At 33.8% G+C, this 16,112-nt stretch overlaps 1 protein-coding gene across 3 annotated transcripts; it reads left to right on the plus strand.

The window, feature by feature from the left end:
• The first annotated feature begins 6 nt into the window (after positions 1 to 6).
• On the plus strand, positions 7 to 15,219 carry LOC111713760 (N-acylneuraminate cytidylyltransferase A). Of its 3 annotated transcripts, XM_023488705.1 has the most exons (10): positions 7 to 65; positions 927 to 972; positions 3,552 to 3,586; positions 4,627 to 4,707; positions 4,885 to 4,951; positions 5,178 to 5,226; positions 5,423 to 5,525; positions 8,500 to 8,576; positions 14,384 to 14,439; positions 14,508 to 15,219. In XM_023488705.1, exons 1-10 carry the CDS (start codon positions 60 to 62, stop codon positions 14,558 to 14,560), a joined length of 573 nt encoding a protein of 190 aa, XP_023344473.1. In that variant the 5' UTR covers positions 7 to 59; the 3' UTR covers positions 14,561 to 15,219. The 3 variants fall into 3 exon arrangements, with proteins under 3 accessions (XP_023344473.1, XP_023344474.1, XP_023344475.1); XM_023488706.1 differs by lacking the exon at positions 8,500 to 8,576; XM_023488707.1 differs by lacking the exons at positions 14,384 to 14,439; positions 14,508 to 15,219 and adding an exon at positions 5,743 to 5,822 and having other exon boundaries at positions 8,500 to 8,578.
• The last annotated feature ends 893 nt before the right edge of the window (positions 15,220 to 16,112 follow it).

Below are 16,112 nucleotides of genomic sequence, written 5' to 3' on the forward strand. Positions count from 1 at the left end.
CTTTAAAGAACCTGGTCCCTTTAGGTTCCAAACCTTTAATCAGTTGGGCTATAGGAGCTATGCAGGTAAAGGATTATGCTGATGGGAGCTATGTCGATAAAGGTTTATGTTTACTGGAGTGCAGGTAAAGGTGTTTGTTTACTGGAGATGTGCAGGTAAAGGTTTATGTAAATTGGAGCTATGCAGGTAAAGGATTGCGTTTACTTGAGCAATGCAGGTAACGGTTTATATTTATCTTAGCTATGCACGTGAAGGTTTACGATTATTGGAGCTATGCAGGTAAAGTTTTATGATTATTTGAGCTATGCAGGAAAAGGTATATGTTTACTGGAGCAATGCAGGTAAAGTTTTATGTTTATTGGAGCTAGTAGGTAAAGGTTCAAGTTTATTGGAGCTATGCAGGTAAAGGTTTTTGTTTGCTAGAGCTATGCAGGTAAAGATTTGCGTTTGCTATAGAGCTATGCAGGTAAAGTTTTGTGTTTGCTATAGAGCTATGCAGGTAAAGGATTATGTTTGCTATAGAGCTATGCAGGTAAAGGATTATGTTTGCTATAGAGCTATGCAGGTAAAGGTTTGTGTTTGCTATAGAGCTATGCAGGTAAAGGATTATGTTTGCTGGAGCTATGTAGGTAAAGGATTATGTTTGCTATAGAGCTATGCAGGTAAAGGATTATGTTTGCTGGAGCTATGCAGGTAAAGGTTTGTGTTTGCTATAGAGGTATGCAGGTAAAGGTTTGTGTTTGCTATAGATCTATGCAGGTTAAGACGTGAACACTGAACATCTACGTCAATTTAGTTTAATCCTAATTCAATTCCGTGGAAAAATATTTCTAAACACATTATCCCGAATCGGTACAAAAAAAACATTTAACATCATTTTTAGATACTTGCTTCTGTTAACGCTGTATTTATCGTTTTTGTTTCAGGAGTTTGGAAAATTTGATTCAGTCTGGGTATCTACCGATCACTCAGGTAAACAAGTTTCCTAGTAAATGTCGTCTTTATCATGTTTTCAGATTTCCTCGTGTGTTGTCAATGAAAAACATGTTTAGGTATTTAGATTTTAAATTATTATCTTTTAAAATCGTTTAAAACTTTTCTTTTAAGTTTAAGGCATTTTTGATTTTAAAAAAAAAATGTTTAGGCCAATTTTTATGGGTTTTCAAGTTATTGTAAAAAATAGCAACAAAAATGGCAAACTTTAGAATTGGCCACAGATATACATTTTTTTTCGATGGATCATCCATCCCCCCCCCCCCAATATGATAGAAATGTTTGTTTCTATTTGATCAGACAAACCTTACAAGGGTACTGTTGTGAATTGGGCAATGTCATCTTTGCATGGAGGGTCACTTAAAGTTATCCTTAACAGTCCCTTTAAAGGGACTGTTAAGGAAAACTGAAAGGGGGGATTAGGCTGAAACCTAATCACTTTAGGGTTTGATCGAGACCTATAAGAGTTTTATCAGATGTTCCTGTCTCGAGAAATTGATATAAAACTGTCTAAGTTTTGTGAAAAATGTTTTTCCCTGAAATTATGATTGATATTAACTTGATCAAGGAAAAATGTCCTAAATGTAAACTATGTACTCTGGAAAGATTCCTGAGAAGCTTGTTGCAATGAACCACTATTTATTCTTATTGTTTATTGATAAAAAACCAGTAATATGGATAATAATGAAGTATATTCAGGAATATCAACGTGAATATCAAACAGTATCATGATTTGATATTAATAAATATAGACTTATTAAAAAAAACATAATCCATAAAAGATATCTTTGGAAGTTTTAAATTTTAATTGAAAACAAACTTTGAGAATCTGAAACCAACAAGAATAAGACATAGTTTTGGAAACTTTGAGAAACTGAATCTAACAAGAATGAGACATAGTTTTGGAAACTTTGAGAAACTGAATCCAACAAGAATGAGACATAGTTTTGGAAACTTTGAGAATCTGAAACCAACAAGAATGAGACATAGTTTTGGAAACTTTGAGAAACTGAATCCAACAAGAATGAGACATAGTTTTGGAATTTTTGAGAAACTGAAACCAACAAGAATGAGACATAGTTTTTGAAACGTTGAGAAACTGAATCCAACAAGAATGAGACATAGCTTTGGAAACTTTAAGAAACTGAAACCAACAAGAATAAGACATAGTTTTGGAAACTTTTAACGAATAATCCATTTAATGTACGATCAGAACCTGTAAACTGTCGAGTAGAAATACGACATCATAGTAATCCTAAAATCTATTTAATGTTGCAGGGTGGCCAAAATGTACTGATTGTACTTTTTTACCAAAAATTGTACGGAATGTACAGATAATGTCTCAAATTGTACGGAATGTACAGAAAATATCTCAAATTGTACGGAATGTAGAGAAAATGTCTCAAATTGGACGGATTTTCAAGATTGTTAGCCCGAAAAAAAAAACATTTTTAAAGTTGTCACTTAATTCCCATGTTTATTGGGAACACTCTGTAGACTGTCGAGTGGTAATAAAGTACAAAAGATTTCACACAAAAAAAGCATCCTAACTTAAAATCTTTAAAAAATGTTAATGTCATGAATTCCATAATTAAAGCATAGGGCTATTCATTATGGATAAATAAATAGTTTTAAGCTAAGACAAATAAGGAAACCCATCCCAATTCAGAAAATAAAAAGAATAGCTAACATAATAGTACAAACATAAAAGAAAGCAGATTTTATCGTGATTTTGTTTTAAATCGACTTTATCATCTGTACACTGCACAGTGCATGCACCGTTATGTGTACATTGAACAGAAATCATTTATTAATTTTTAAAAACTGCATTAATAAAGTTTTAAGAACTGCTAAACCCCGATGTTCATTTAGTTGATTAAAACCTTTCTTTTGGTATTTTTGGTTTTAGGCTTTCTTCGCCATCCCATCCTTTATTGTGGCATCCAAGGATTAAGATTTTCTTACCATCCTTGTTTACAGTATCCTTGGTTTTGATTTGTTTCTTGGCACCTGACGTCTAAGAGGAGTATAAGTTTAAATCTGTTTTCAAACTTGTTTAAAGTTGACTGTGGTAAACTTATATTATAAAGTACCGTCTACCGTGAACAGTGTATACTGTATGCAACACCAAGGGAGATTGTTCATTAGAAATCCCCCCCCCCCCACTTCAAAGGTTTATTTTGCGCGTCAAGCATAGTGCGATCGGCTTATTTTTATTAAATGGGACTTTCATATGATTGATAAAAATTGGAGTAGACTGTTACTCTTACTTCAGTGGTCCTCGTATATATCAACACAATGAAGACGACTTTCGATTAAATATTTTGCTTCTACCAAGCTGTCAAACAGCATGGATGCACAATACACATAAGCATGGAAACAAAGAGAAGCTGTCAATTACCAGCTTCTCTTGAATTACTTGTAAACTTGTAATTTAAAAAGGGCTTGAAAAACATAAATATTAAAGCCGTTTTCATTTTATTGATATAAACGCAGACCGCTGTATCATTAAATTATAGGAAATGTACGTAAAAATTAAAATGAATTTTATTGTACAGGAATCTCAGAATGTGCTCAAGCTCTTGGTGCTAAGGTAATATTTTATTTAATCGCAATGTGGGCCTTCTGCTAGACAAAAATAAAAAAAGCTGGTTAGCGCTCGTAATTGAATGCTGTGGATTTATGCTACTATTATATTTTTTCATGAAATGCAGCGTCCAATTCTCTAGCCTTTCCTACCTCCAGCGCTATGATCTATACATAGACAGTTTCATTTGTAGCGCTCCATTTCATAGCGAGTTCTATCCGTAGTGCTCTAATTTTATACCAGTTCTATCCTTAGAACTTCATATCCTTGCCAGTTCTACCCCCAGCACTTTATTTTCTTGCCAGTTCTATCCCAAGCGCTTTACTTTTAGTCAGTTCTGTCAGAAATGCTCTGTTTTCTAGTTATTTCTATCCGTAAGTCTCTTCCTTTCCCAGCCAGTTCTATCCATAGCACTCTATTTCCTAGCCAGTTCTATCCATAGCACTCTTTTTCCTAGCCTGTTCTATCCATAGCACTCTTTTCCCTAGCCAGTTCTATCCATAGTACTATATTTCCTAGCCAGTTCTATCCATAGCACTCTATTTCCTCGCCAGTTCTATCCATAGCACTCTATTCCCTAGCCAGTTCTATCCATAGCACTATATTTCCTAGCCAGTTCTATCCATAGCACTCTATCCAGTTCTATCCATAGCACTCTATTTCCTAGCCAGTTCTATCCATAGCGCTCTTTTTCCTAGCCCGTTCTATCCATAGCACTCTATTACCTAGCCAGTTCTATCCATAGCACTCTATTTCCTAGCCAGTTCTATCCATAGCACTCTATTTCCTAGCCCGTTCTATCCATAGCACTATATTTCCTAGCCAGTTCTATCCATAGCACTCTATTTCCTAGCCAGTTCTATCCATAGCACTCTATTTCCTCGCCAGTTCTATCCATAGCACGCTATATCCTAGCCAGTTCTATTCATAGCATTCTATTTCCTAGCCAGTTCAATCCATAGCGTTCGAGTTCTATCTGTAAACCTCTATATTTATATCCTGTTACATCATATTTAAAGAGCACATGAATTTCAGCTGTTATTAAGGTGTATAACCGTTGCTGTGAACATGCTGTTGATAACTCCACATCAATATCAGCTGTACAGGAGTTCCTTAAAGATCACCAGGTTCGATTATGCTCAACAATACGAGTGCTGTACAATACGTGCTGTACAGTTTACTGTTGACATTATGCTTAGTCTTGTTTAAACTGTTTAATAACTGTATTTAATTTTACTTTGCCTCAAAAAGTGTACTTTTCTAGGAGGTGGATGTACTTTGCTTAATACAGTGTACTTTTCTAGGAGGTGGATGTACTTTGCTTAATACAGTGTACTTCTCCCTTTATTCAACCCGAATTTCTTGATGCAGGTATAAAACAAAAAGTAACGTTTTTTAATCGTACACTCTATTTTTTGAATAAATTTCACTTAAGATTAAAATCTTACACAATTTCATTCTTGGCACCTCCTCTTTTTAGAGCTGTTGTAAAGGAATTTCTATTTGCTCTTTTGTCTAGTGTACAATCCAAGCTAGAGAACTTAAGACTTAAAAGATCACAAAGCGAAACAAGGAAGATAAATAGATTTTTGTTCAGGATATAAACTGCTCTTGAAGGGATATGAGGCTGTGTTCAGTGTAACTAGGTATTATGAGCAGCATTATTATGGTCATTATCAGTATTATTATTTATATCATTATTTTTATTATTATTATTTTTATTAATATTATTATCATTATTATAATTACTATTATTATGTATATTTGGTAATTGGTAATTGATATTGGTATTATTTTTATTTTTATTATTATTCATAATAATATTAATTACAATAATTAAAGGGATAAAAAATATCGTTGGCGTGCTGTAGACATATCTAAAAACGAATCCACTTCACCTCTTAACTTCAACCCGGAGAGAAGACAGAGAAGACAGGAAATGCAGGTATGCATGAACAAATTCAAATCTGACAGGAAATAGATATGTCTTACTAAACTAAGGTATTGGTGTAGGTCAATTAGGCTGTAGAATGTAAAAAGTCTGGCCGCTTCATTAAAGCTGAAACCTTGCCGGCATAGGAGAGGTTCAGGCCACATGTCACTAAGGGTGGTACAAGGGGTGGTTTGATTCGAATTCAATTGACTGATCCACCCTAATGCAGGTAGTACTGGGGGAAAAGCAGGAAATGCGTGGATTAAAAATCAAAAATACTGACAATTACTGTAGGCTGTAGGCAGTAAGGTATTGAATTGTTTATACTGATAACGAGGCAAGGAATACAAAAAAAAATTTTATAACACCATTATTTTGGTTTGCAGTATTATAAAGTTTTTGGACAGAAATTTTCTCTTTATCAAGAAGGGTCAAGCCTTTTTACTTACTTGTATACTTGGAGAGTAGTTGGTGTGGCTCCTGCTAAGGGCATTTTCTTCTCAGTCTTCTTCTGGGAATCTTGTCATTACTTCTTCTCAGAAGAAGATAAATGTTGATCTAGATTTCTTTTAAATATCTTGATACTTTGGGACTCTCTAATTGTGGTGGGTAACTGGTTCCAATCATTAATGACTCTCAGGGTAAAGAAATTACTTCTGATGGTGGTGTTGGTTCTCTGTTTGGTCAGCCTGGTTCTGTCATGTGATTCTTTGGTGGTTCTCACAGATACTTGATTAACTCTTTTAAACCAGACATCATCTCCTTCAACTTCTAGAGTTTTTGTAGGCTTTTATTAGATCATATCTAGTTCTTCTTTTTTCAAGGGAGAGAAGTCTGAGTTCTTTGAGTTTTTCATTAGATCCAACTGATCTCAATCTAGTTATCATGTTCACAGATTATATTTGGACATTTTCTAAAGACCTAATATCCTTTAGTAAGGTTGGAGCCCAGACTGGAGTAGACAACAACAGGTGAGGTCTTTACATAAACCAAGAGCCCTCCTCCAATTCTATATCTAGTATACCATGTCTGTCTTTCTGGATTTCACTACATAGCTCATAACCTTGAATAGAGATAGTTGAGTCACATATAGAGTTATTGCACCAGGATTCAGTAACTAATATAGTAGATGGTTTCAGGACATTAGTAACAACTTGAAGTTCATTTAGTTTACTAATTATACTTTAGGCATTGAGATAGAGAATACTTAGTGGTTTCGTTTCTTTGTAGGGTTCTCCATTCTCATTGTATCCTCCTCCCTCCCCCCCCCCCTTCTCACTCTGGGTCCTGTCTTTGGTTCTCCGATTGGTATTCTATCTCCTTTTGTTTCTCCCCAACGGTTTTATGATTGGAGCTTGTTTTGACCCTTATAGCTCTTTTTTGGCCTCTTGGTCCGACTGCCTTTGATATGAAGTATAGGTCCTCGTTTTTTTATCTCAATTTTTCTCACATCCATGTCCTCTTGTCTCTACTGTTTAGTTAAATCTGGTATGATGTTAACATCTTTGGATCTAGTACCTGCCAGTTTCCTTGAACTCTTGCAATTTTTGTTCTCAATGCAGGGTTTTCAAGACCTACTATCAGGGGTCTAGTGCTATCACCCACTCTTCTCAGAAATTTAAGATCAATCTCAGGTTCTAGTTCAATATTAATAGACTGTGTAGAACTTCCTTATATGAAGCAGTATCAGCTTTTTTTCTCTCATATTCATTCTTTATTTCAGGACTTGGTTCAACAAGGTTGTGAATTATCAGGTTCTCCTTCCTTTCTTCTCTATCACGAAGTTCAGCATAGACATGCTTTTGAAAGTCAGCTGATGACTCAAGGCTTTACTGTTTAGCATTTTCAATTTTTTTGTCCAGATTCTGTTGTCCTTCCTTAAGGGCACCAATCTTCTACTTATTTCAATATTTCTGTAATCTTTTTGTTCAGCTTAGCTGTTGCTAATCTACAGGATTTGCAGGACTAGAAAAATCCTCCATTATTCTCAATCTGGTACACCAGTTCCTTGAAAAAGGTGTCACTGAAATCAGCACACTTCTGATGAACCCATACGTCACAGAGATTGCACATTTGTTCTTCACATTGGAGGCATGGGAATTTGGGAAATCCTTCTTTCTCTGTTTAGATGACATTTTGCTGTAAGGTCAGTAAGACGGATTTGGGATCAGGATAATTAGGTCAGCTGTGAATATTTGGGAATCCACTAGATCAGTTGGCCAGGGGTTAGCTCAACCGCCAAGAACCTGAAGAAAATCTCAGCAGTATCTATATATAAAAATATTATTATATATCCTTCAGTTTTGCTATTACTTCTTAGTTTTTCTCACTAAAGTTTTTGCACTTAGTCTAATAAGAAACAATGTCAAAGTCAGAGGAGGGTGACCCTCACACCCTTTCACTCCTTAAAAAAAAACCAAGGGATTTTCCGGCGTCCCATACACCGCAAGAAAGTTCTGAAGTCCCCCGGATCATCAGATCATCAGGCTACTATATGCTTCATTCACTTCAGGTCAGAGAATAGATTAGATTAGGTGCACACTGGCACAATTGTCTCCCATTCTTTTCTGAAACCTCTTGTAGAAGTGAATCAAGAAAAATTAGCTGGGTCGTTTTAAATTTTATTTTGTTCCGAGCTTTAGCAAGGGACAACAACTTTATAGCACTTTGTACTAAGATAATAGTTTTATGGGTAATTTAAAAAAAAATTAACTTATTGCAATGGCTTTTTCTAAATAAATAAGCTTTTTTAAGAAATAAAAAAGTTAATTTCAATTTTATTTGCATTTGCATTGAAAAAAAAGTATTTTGGAAAAAATCTGGGATCCAATCAAAACTTTGAAGCACTGCTATAATGCACAGCTAATTTAACTTTATAGCATGATGGCTACTTTATAGCAGGTTCATAAGAAAATTCACCATGAAGTTATTAAGAATGATGAAGTAAATGATAGTTTCTTAAAGATTATTTTTTGTTTGTTTTCAGGGCGAACTAGTGGAGAATGGTATGTTCTATTTCACAAAAAGAAATCTTTTGGAAAAGGGGTTGTTCCAAGGTGGTAGGTAGGTTTTTTATGAAGGGTCCCAGTTGGGTTCTTATAAATTGTCCCAGGGTGGTAGGTAGGTTTTTTTGAAGGGTCCCAGTTGGGGTCTTTTAAATTGTTCCAAAATGGTATGTAGGTTTTTTATGAAGGGTCCCAGTTGGGGTCTTATAAATTGTTCCTGAGTGGTAGGTAGATTTTTTATGAAGGGTCCCAGTTGGGGTCTTTTAAATTGTTCCAAAACGGTATGTAGGTTTTTTTATGAAGGGTCCCAGTTGGGGTCTTATAAATTGTTCCTGAGTGATAGGTAGGTTTTTTATGAAGGGTCCCACCCAGTTGGGTTCTTATAAATTGTTCCTGAGTGATAGGTAGATTTTTTATGAAGGGTCCCAGTTGGGGTCTTTTAAATTGTTCCAAAATGGTATGTAGGTTTTTTATGAAGGGTCCCAATTGGAGTCTTATAAATTGTTCCTGAGTGGTAGGTAGGTTTTTTATGAAGGGTCCCACCCATTTGGGGTCTTATAAATTGTTCCAGGGTGGTAGGTAGGTTTTTTATAATGGGTCCTAGTTGGGGTCTTATAAATTGTTCCTGAGTGTTAGGTAGGTATTTATGAAGGGTCCCAGTTGGGGTCTTATAAATTGTTCCTGAGTGTTAGGTAGGTTTTTTATGAAGGGTCCCAGTTGGGGTCTTTTAAATTGTTCCGGGGTGGTTGGTAGGTTTTTTAAGGGTCCCAGTTGGGTTCTGATATTGTTCCAGGGTGGTTGGTAGGTTTTTATTCAAGGGGCCCTGTAGAGTCCTTATAAATTATTCCAGAGTGGTAGGTAGGTTTTTATTCAAGGGTCCCTGTAGAGTACTAATAAATTGTTCCAGGGTGGTAGGTAGGTTTTTATTCAAGGGTCCCTGTAGAGTTCTAATAAATTGTTCCAGGGTGGTAGGTAGGTTTTTATTCAAGGGTCCCTGTAGAGGTAAGCAAGGATCATCGTTTATGTAAAATATTTCTTTTTAAAAGTTCATTCTTGAAATTTCCCAAACGAACAAGTCCGGTTTTGCGAATTTTGTTGAACCATATTTTGACTTGTAATTGAATAGTGGAGCTTTTTTAGATCTCACATTCTTGACATTTGATTTTTAAATTAGCAGAGTGGAAAATTTTCTGCTGAAAGAGAAGCCAAGAAGGGAAATATTGTTAATTAATGGAAAATTTATTGATGTAAAATTTTCAAACTTTGAAAACAAATTAATCTTAGTAAAGAAACTCTTTTAAACTAACAAAACAACTTAGTTAGTCAAGGAGCTAGTCAGCAACTTGGAAATAGGAAACAAAAGAGTCAATATTAATTAAAGAAACTAAGAAAACTACAAGATACCAAACCTTTTAACTTTCGTGCTTAAAATCAAATACCTAACCTTTTGGTTAAATTTAACTACCTAACCTTCTAATACTCTTGGTTAAACTTAACTACCTAACCCTCTAGTATTTTTGGTTAAATTTAACTACCCAACCTTCAAGTACTCTTGGTTAAACTAAACTTCTTGACCTTCTAGTACTCTTGGTTAAACTAAACTTCTTGACCTTCTAGTATTCTTGGATAAACTATACTTCTTGACCTTCTAGTATTCTTGATTAAACTAAACTTCTTGACCTTCTAGTATTCTTGGTTAAACTAAACTACTTGACCTTCTAGTACTCTTGGATAAACTAAACTTCTTGACCTTCTAGTATTCTTGGTTAAACTAAACTTCTTGACCTTCTAGTATTCTTGGATAAACTAAACTTCTTGACCTTCTAGTACTCTTGGTTAAACTAAACTACTTGACCTTCTAGTATTCTTGGATAAACTAAACTTCTTGACCTTCTAGTACTCTTGCTTAAACTAAACTTCTTGACCTTCTAGTAATCTTGGATAAACTAAACTACCTAACCTTCTAGAAACCTTGGATTAACTAAACTACCTAACCTTCTAGTACTCATGGTTAAACTAAACTACTTAACCTTCTAGTACTCTTGATTAAACTAAACTACTTAACCCTTAGTATTCTTGGATAAACTAAACTACCTAACCTTCTAGTACTCTTGGTTAAACTAAACTACCTAACCTTCTAGTACTCTTGGTTAAACTAAACTACCTAACCTTCTAGTACTCTTGGTTAAACTAAACTACTTAACCTTCTAGTATTCTTGGTTAAACTAAACTACTTAGCCTTCTAGTACTCTTGGTTAAACTAAACTACCTATCCTTCTAGTACTCTTGGTTAAACTAAACTACCTAATCTTCCAGAATTCTTGGTTAAACTAAACTACCAAACCTTCTACAGTGAAACCCTTAATAACGAATACATCGGAAGAATTTATCAAATGTCGTCTTGGCAATTTTTCAAAGAGTTTTATACTATATTACTTGAATTTCAGTATTTGCGAAAATAAATAAATAGCTATGAATATGCGGGAACAGTTTTAAAGAGTTCCATATAATCATTTAATTAAAAAACTAAATATCTGCAACATTCCATTATCAGAAAGTGAAGAATACGACATTTGATGAATTCTTTCGCTGTATTCATTATTAAGGGTTTCACTGTAGTACTCTTGGTTAAACTAAGCTACCTAATCTTCCAGAATTCTTGGATAAACTAAACTACCTACCCTTCTAGTATTCTTGGTTAAACTAAACTACCTAACCTTCTAGTGCTCTTGGTTAAACTAAACTACATATCCTTCTAGTACTCTTGGTTAAACTAAACTACTTAACCTTCTAGTATTCTTGGTTAAACTAAACTACCTAACCTTCTAGTACTCTTGGTTAAACTAAACTACCTACCCTTCTAGTATTCTTGGATAAACTAAACTACCTAACCTTCTAGTACTCTTGGTTAAACTAAACTACCTACCCTCCTAGTATTCTTGGTTAAACTAAGCTACTTAACCTTCTAGTATTCTTGGATAAACTAAACTTCCTGTCCTTCTAGAATTCTTGGTTAAACAAAACTTTCTCTCAACATTCTGTATTCTTGGATGAACTAAACTACTTAACCCTTAGTATTCTTGGATAAACTAAACTACCTAACCCTTAGTATTCTCGGATAAACTAAACTACCTAACCCTTAGTATTCTTGGATAAACTAAACTACCTAACCTTCTAGTAACCTTGGATAAACTGAACTACCTAACCCTCCAGTATTCTTGGATAAACTAAACTACCTAACCCTCTAGTATTCTTGGATAAACTAAACTACCTAACCCTTAGTATTCTTGGATAAACTAAACTACCTAACCTTCTAGAAACCTTGGATTAACTAAAGTACCTATTCTTCTAGTGACCTTGGATAAACTAAACTACCTAATCTTCCAGTATTCTTGGATAAACTAAACTACCTAACCTTCTAGAAACCTTGGATTAACTAAACTACCTATCCTTCTAGTAACCTTGGTTAAACTAAACCACCTATCCTTCTAGCATTCTTGGATAAACTAAACTACCTAACCTTCTAGAACCCTTGGATTAACTAAACTACCTATCCTTCTAGTAACCTTGGTTAAACTAAACCACCTATCTTTCTAGTATTCTTGGATAAACTAAACTACCTAACTTCTAGTATTCTTGGATAAACTAAACTACCTAACCTTCTAGTACTCTTGGTTAAACTAAACTACCTACCCTTCTAGTATTCTAGGTTAAACTAAGCTACCTAACCTTCTAGTAACCTTGGATAAACTAAACTACCTAACCCTCTAGTATTCTTGGATAAACTAAACTACCTGTCCTTCTAGTATTCTTGGTTAAACAAAACTTTCTCAGACATTCTGTATTCTTGGATGAACTAAATTACTTAACCCTTAGTATTCTTTGATAAACTAAACTACCTAACCCTTAGTATTCTTGGATAAACTAAACTACCTAACCTTCTAGTATTCTTGGATAAACTGAACTACCTAACCTTCTAGTATTCTTGGATAAACTAAACTACCTATCCTTCTAGTATTTTTGGATGAACTAAACTACCTAACCCTCTAGTATTCTTGGATAAACTAAACTACCTAACCTTCTAGTATTCTTGGTTAAACAACACTATCTCCGACATTCTATATATGTTAGGGTGAAGTATCTAACTCAAATACTTGAAAACCACTTCAGTCTTTCTGTATTCTAGCCTCATTCTTTAACTAAACTCTTTCTGTATTCTAGCCTCATTCTTTTACTAAACTCTTTCCTTTAGAACCAGTCTGAATTCTGTTGATATAATCAGTACAATAATACATTTATATAATACAGTACAGTGGTAGGAGATTATATCAATACAATGAAGACGTATTTTCTATTTAAGTTTGGATTTATAACAAGCTTTTTTTAAATTACAACTTTGGTATATATCAAAATTGAAAGCAAAAGTCGTCTTCATTGTATTGATATATATAATGACATCGATATGTTTACATAAATATAACAATGGACTCATAAGGGTGTGCACTGGCAGAAAAGATGACTTGTATGAACCGAAAGTATTTCAAAACAACTAATTATTTTTTAGAATTTTTTTAACACAAATTTTTAACAATGGACATAGCTTAGTGTTCAGGAAGTGGTTGAGAAAATTATTTATAACACATAAAAAAGTTTTTAGTTTTTGTAGACTTTAACTGTCATTCTATAATATCAGTGTAATTAAGGCATTAAAACACGCATATATATAATACGTAATATTATTATTTCACTATTTAACATCATCTTATACCATTCACTTGAAGAAAAGATTTAGGTTTTGTGTTTTCTTTTCGAAGTATTTGTTTTTTGAGCACATTGATTTCTGATTTAGCGAACTTAGGGCAAGCATGACTTACGAGATGGTTACTGAAAAAAAACTTTACAAAAGTGAAAAAGAGAGAATAAAAATGGAAAAGAATTTTTAGGAATTGTAGCCAGTGGCATCTTAACAGGCCTGACTTAACCTTAAATAATAAGAAATATTTATAATTAAAAGTAATTTTAATGCCAAATTTATCCATTATCGCAAATGTAACCATTATGCCAAATTAATGAAATTGCGCCGAACTCTTGATTTAAATCTAAACTTGTTTTTTTTTTTAAATTAAAAACAGCCAATCTTACTTATACCAATACATACTACATACCAAGAGCACATGAAATGTCGTCTTGAAATTTATTTTAAAATTTATGACAGCTGTAATGCTAAGATGGTCGCAGTTTCAAAGGGTTGAATACGATTTATGAAAATATAATTGTAGAGTCAGGCAGTTTTTGATAATTCTTAAGAAACTTTTTTATGTAAAGTAATTAATAGCCCTGAGATGGAATTTAAAGAATTTGAGCCGCGGTTTAAATCCGCCAAAACCCGGTTTAAATTAAGCGCCGGCTTAAATCTTGAAACATTTGATACAATTTTAAGTGGAACCAACCATATTTAAACCGCGGCTTAAATTTAAACCGCTGCTCAAATTCTTTAAATTCGGCCACTGGAATATGAAGGACAGCCATTACTACAGTAAATTCGTTTTTCCGCGGCATTTGATTTTTGAGAATACAACATTATAAAATCTCTTGCTATGTATTCATATATCTGGGATACACTGTACATCGATCGAATAAAATCACCCAACCTCGACTTTATTAAGGAATGAAATATGTATAATAAATTCACCCAACCTTGACTCTATTAAGAATTATGTAGAATGGAATTAAATTAAAGAGAGTGCAGCAAAGTTAGTTATGAATACTAATGTTTTCTAGAGAATTTAATGAAATTTAATAATTAAATTAGAGATGAAAAATAGAAATTTTACAACAACAAAAATTTCAATTATTTATTTTTAGGTGCGGATACGTGGAGATACCATCGGAGTACTCGATAGAGATAGATTCTATGTTAGATCTCACCATTGCTGAACAGATTTTATCTCAAGAACTATTAAATCTCAACTAGATGATTCTATGCTAGATCTCACCATTGCTGAACAGATTTTATCTCAAGAACTATTAAATCTCAACTAGATGATTCTTTGCTAGATCTCACCATTGCTGAACAGATTTTATCTCAAGAACTATTAAATCTCAACTAGATGATTCTATGCTAGATCTCACCATTGCTGAACAGATTTTATCTCAAGAACTATTAAATCTCAGCTAGATGATTCTATGCTAGATCTCGCCATTACTAAAAAGATTTTATCCCAAGAACTATTAAATCTCTACTAGCTGACTATGCTAGATCTCAGAATTGCAGATTTTATCTCGAATAGTTCCTACAAGGATCTCAGGCTGGATTGGTATCTAAATTTAGTAAATAGGCAAAACCTTATCAAGCCGACCTGTTACTTCTAGGAATATATACAAGGTTACCTACAACTGACGAGACTGTAAAGACGACCTGTTACTTCTAGGAATGTATACAGGGTTACCTACAACTGACGAGACTGTAAAGACGACCTGTTACTTCTAGGAATGAATACAAGGTTACCTACAACTGACGAGACTGTAAGGACGACCTGTTACTTCTAGGAATGTATACAGGGTTACCTACAACTGACGAGACTGTAAGACGACCTGTTGGTTCTAGGAATGTATACAGGGTTACCTACAACTGACAAGACTGTAAGACGACCTGTTGGTTCTAGGGATGTATACAGGGTTACCTACAACTGACAAGACTGTAAGACGACCTGTTGGTTCTAGGGATGTATACAGGGTTACCTACAACTGACGAGACTGTAAAGATGATCTGAAAATCTTGTAATATGACGATATCATGGTCAAAATAAATATATCTGGCTGAGATATAGTCTTCTAATGACATATTTAATAATTGGGTAAGGAAAGAAACAAGTTTACAGTTGTGTCTGATATTATAAAAATAAGGAAACAGAAAACAATTCCGTTCAGTCGTCAGCATGTACCTTTGTACCTTTAACATTTAAATTCGTATTACATATTATTTATTATTTAACGTTATTTTTGTTATTCTTTAAAAGGAGTGTTCGCGAAAAAAAAGCGCTTTTGATTGTTACTAATCTTCTATCTGTTGCTTCTATCAGGAGAAAATGTTTAAAACGACTCATGCTGAAGAACGTAACTTCCATACAAATTCAGAAAGTTGCAACATTCAACTCTGATCGTAAAATAATCAATTTAATTCCAAACAAATCACTCAGCTATTACAAACAGTAGTCATCGATTTTTTTTCGATGATTTTGGATTTTTCGAACATTCCTGGAAAATATGAAACTGTCGTCTTCATTATCAAAAATCCTCGAAACGGGAAAAAATGTTTTCAAAAGTAACAGATCATAAAAAATTAATAATATTATGAATTATCAACTTTTTACGAATGTGTCTAAAAATTATCGATGATTATTAGTTGTAATATCAGAATGATTTGTTTGGAATAAAATTGAATTTTTACGATCCGAGTTGAATGTTGCAACGTTCTGAAATTGTATGGACGTAACGTTCTTCAGCATGAGTCGTTTTAAACAATTTTCGCCTTATAGACGCAACAGATAGAATTAAGATTATTAGGGTACAAAAGCAATTATTTTTCGCTTTT

Source organism: Eurytemora carolleeae, unplaced genomic scaffold, assembly GCF_000591075.1.
Source record: "Eurytemora carolleeae unplaced genomic scaffold, Eaff_2.0 scaffold1470, whole genome shotgun sequence".
Classification (NCBI taxonomy): domain Eukaryota; kingdom Metazoa; phylum Arthropoda; class Copepoda; order Calanoida; family Temoridae; genus Eurytemora; species Eurytemora carolleeae.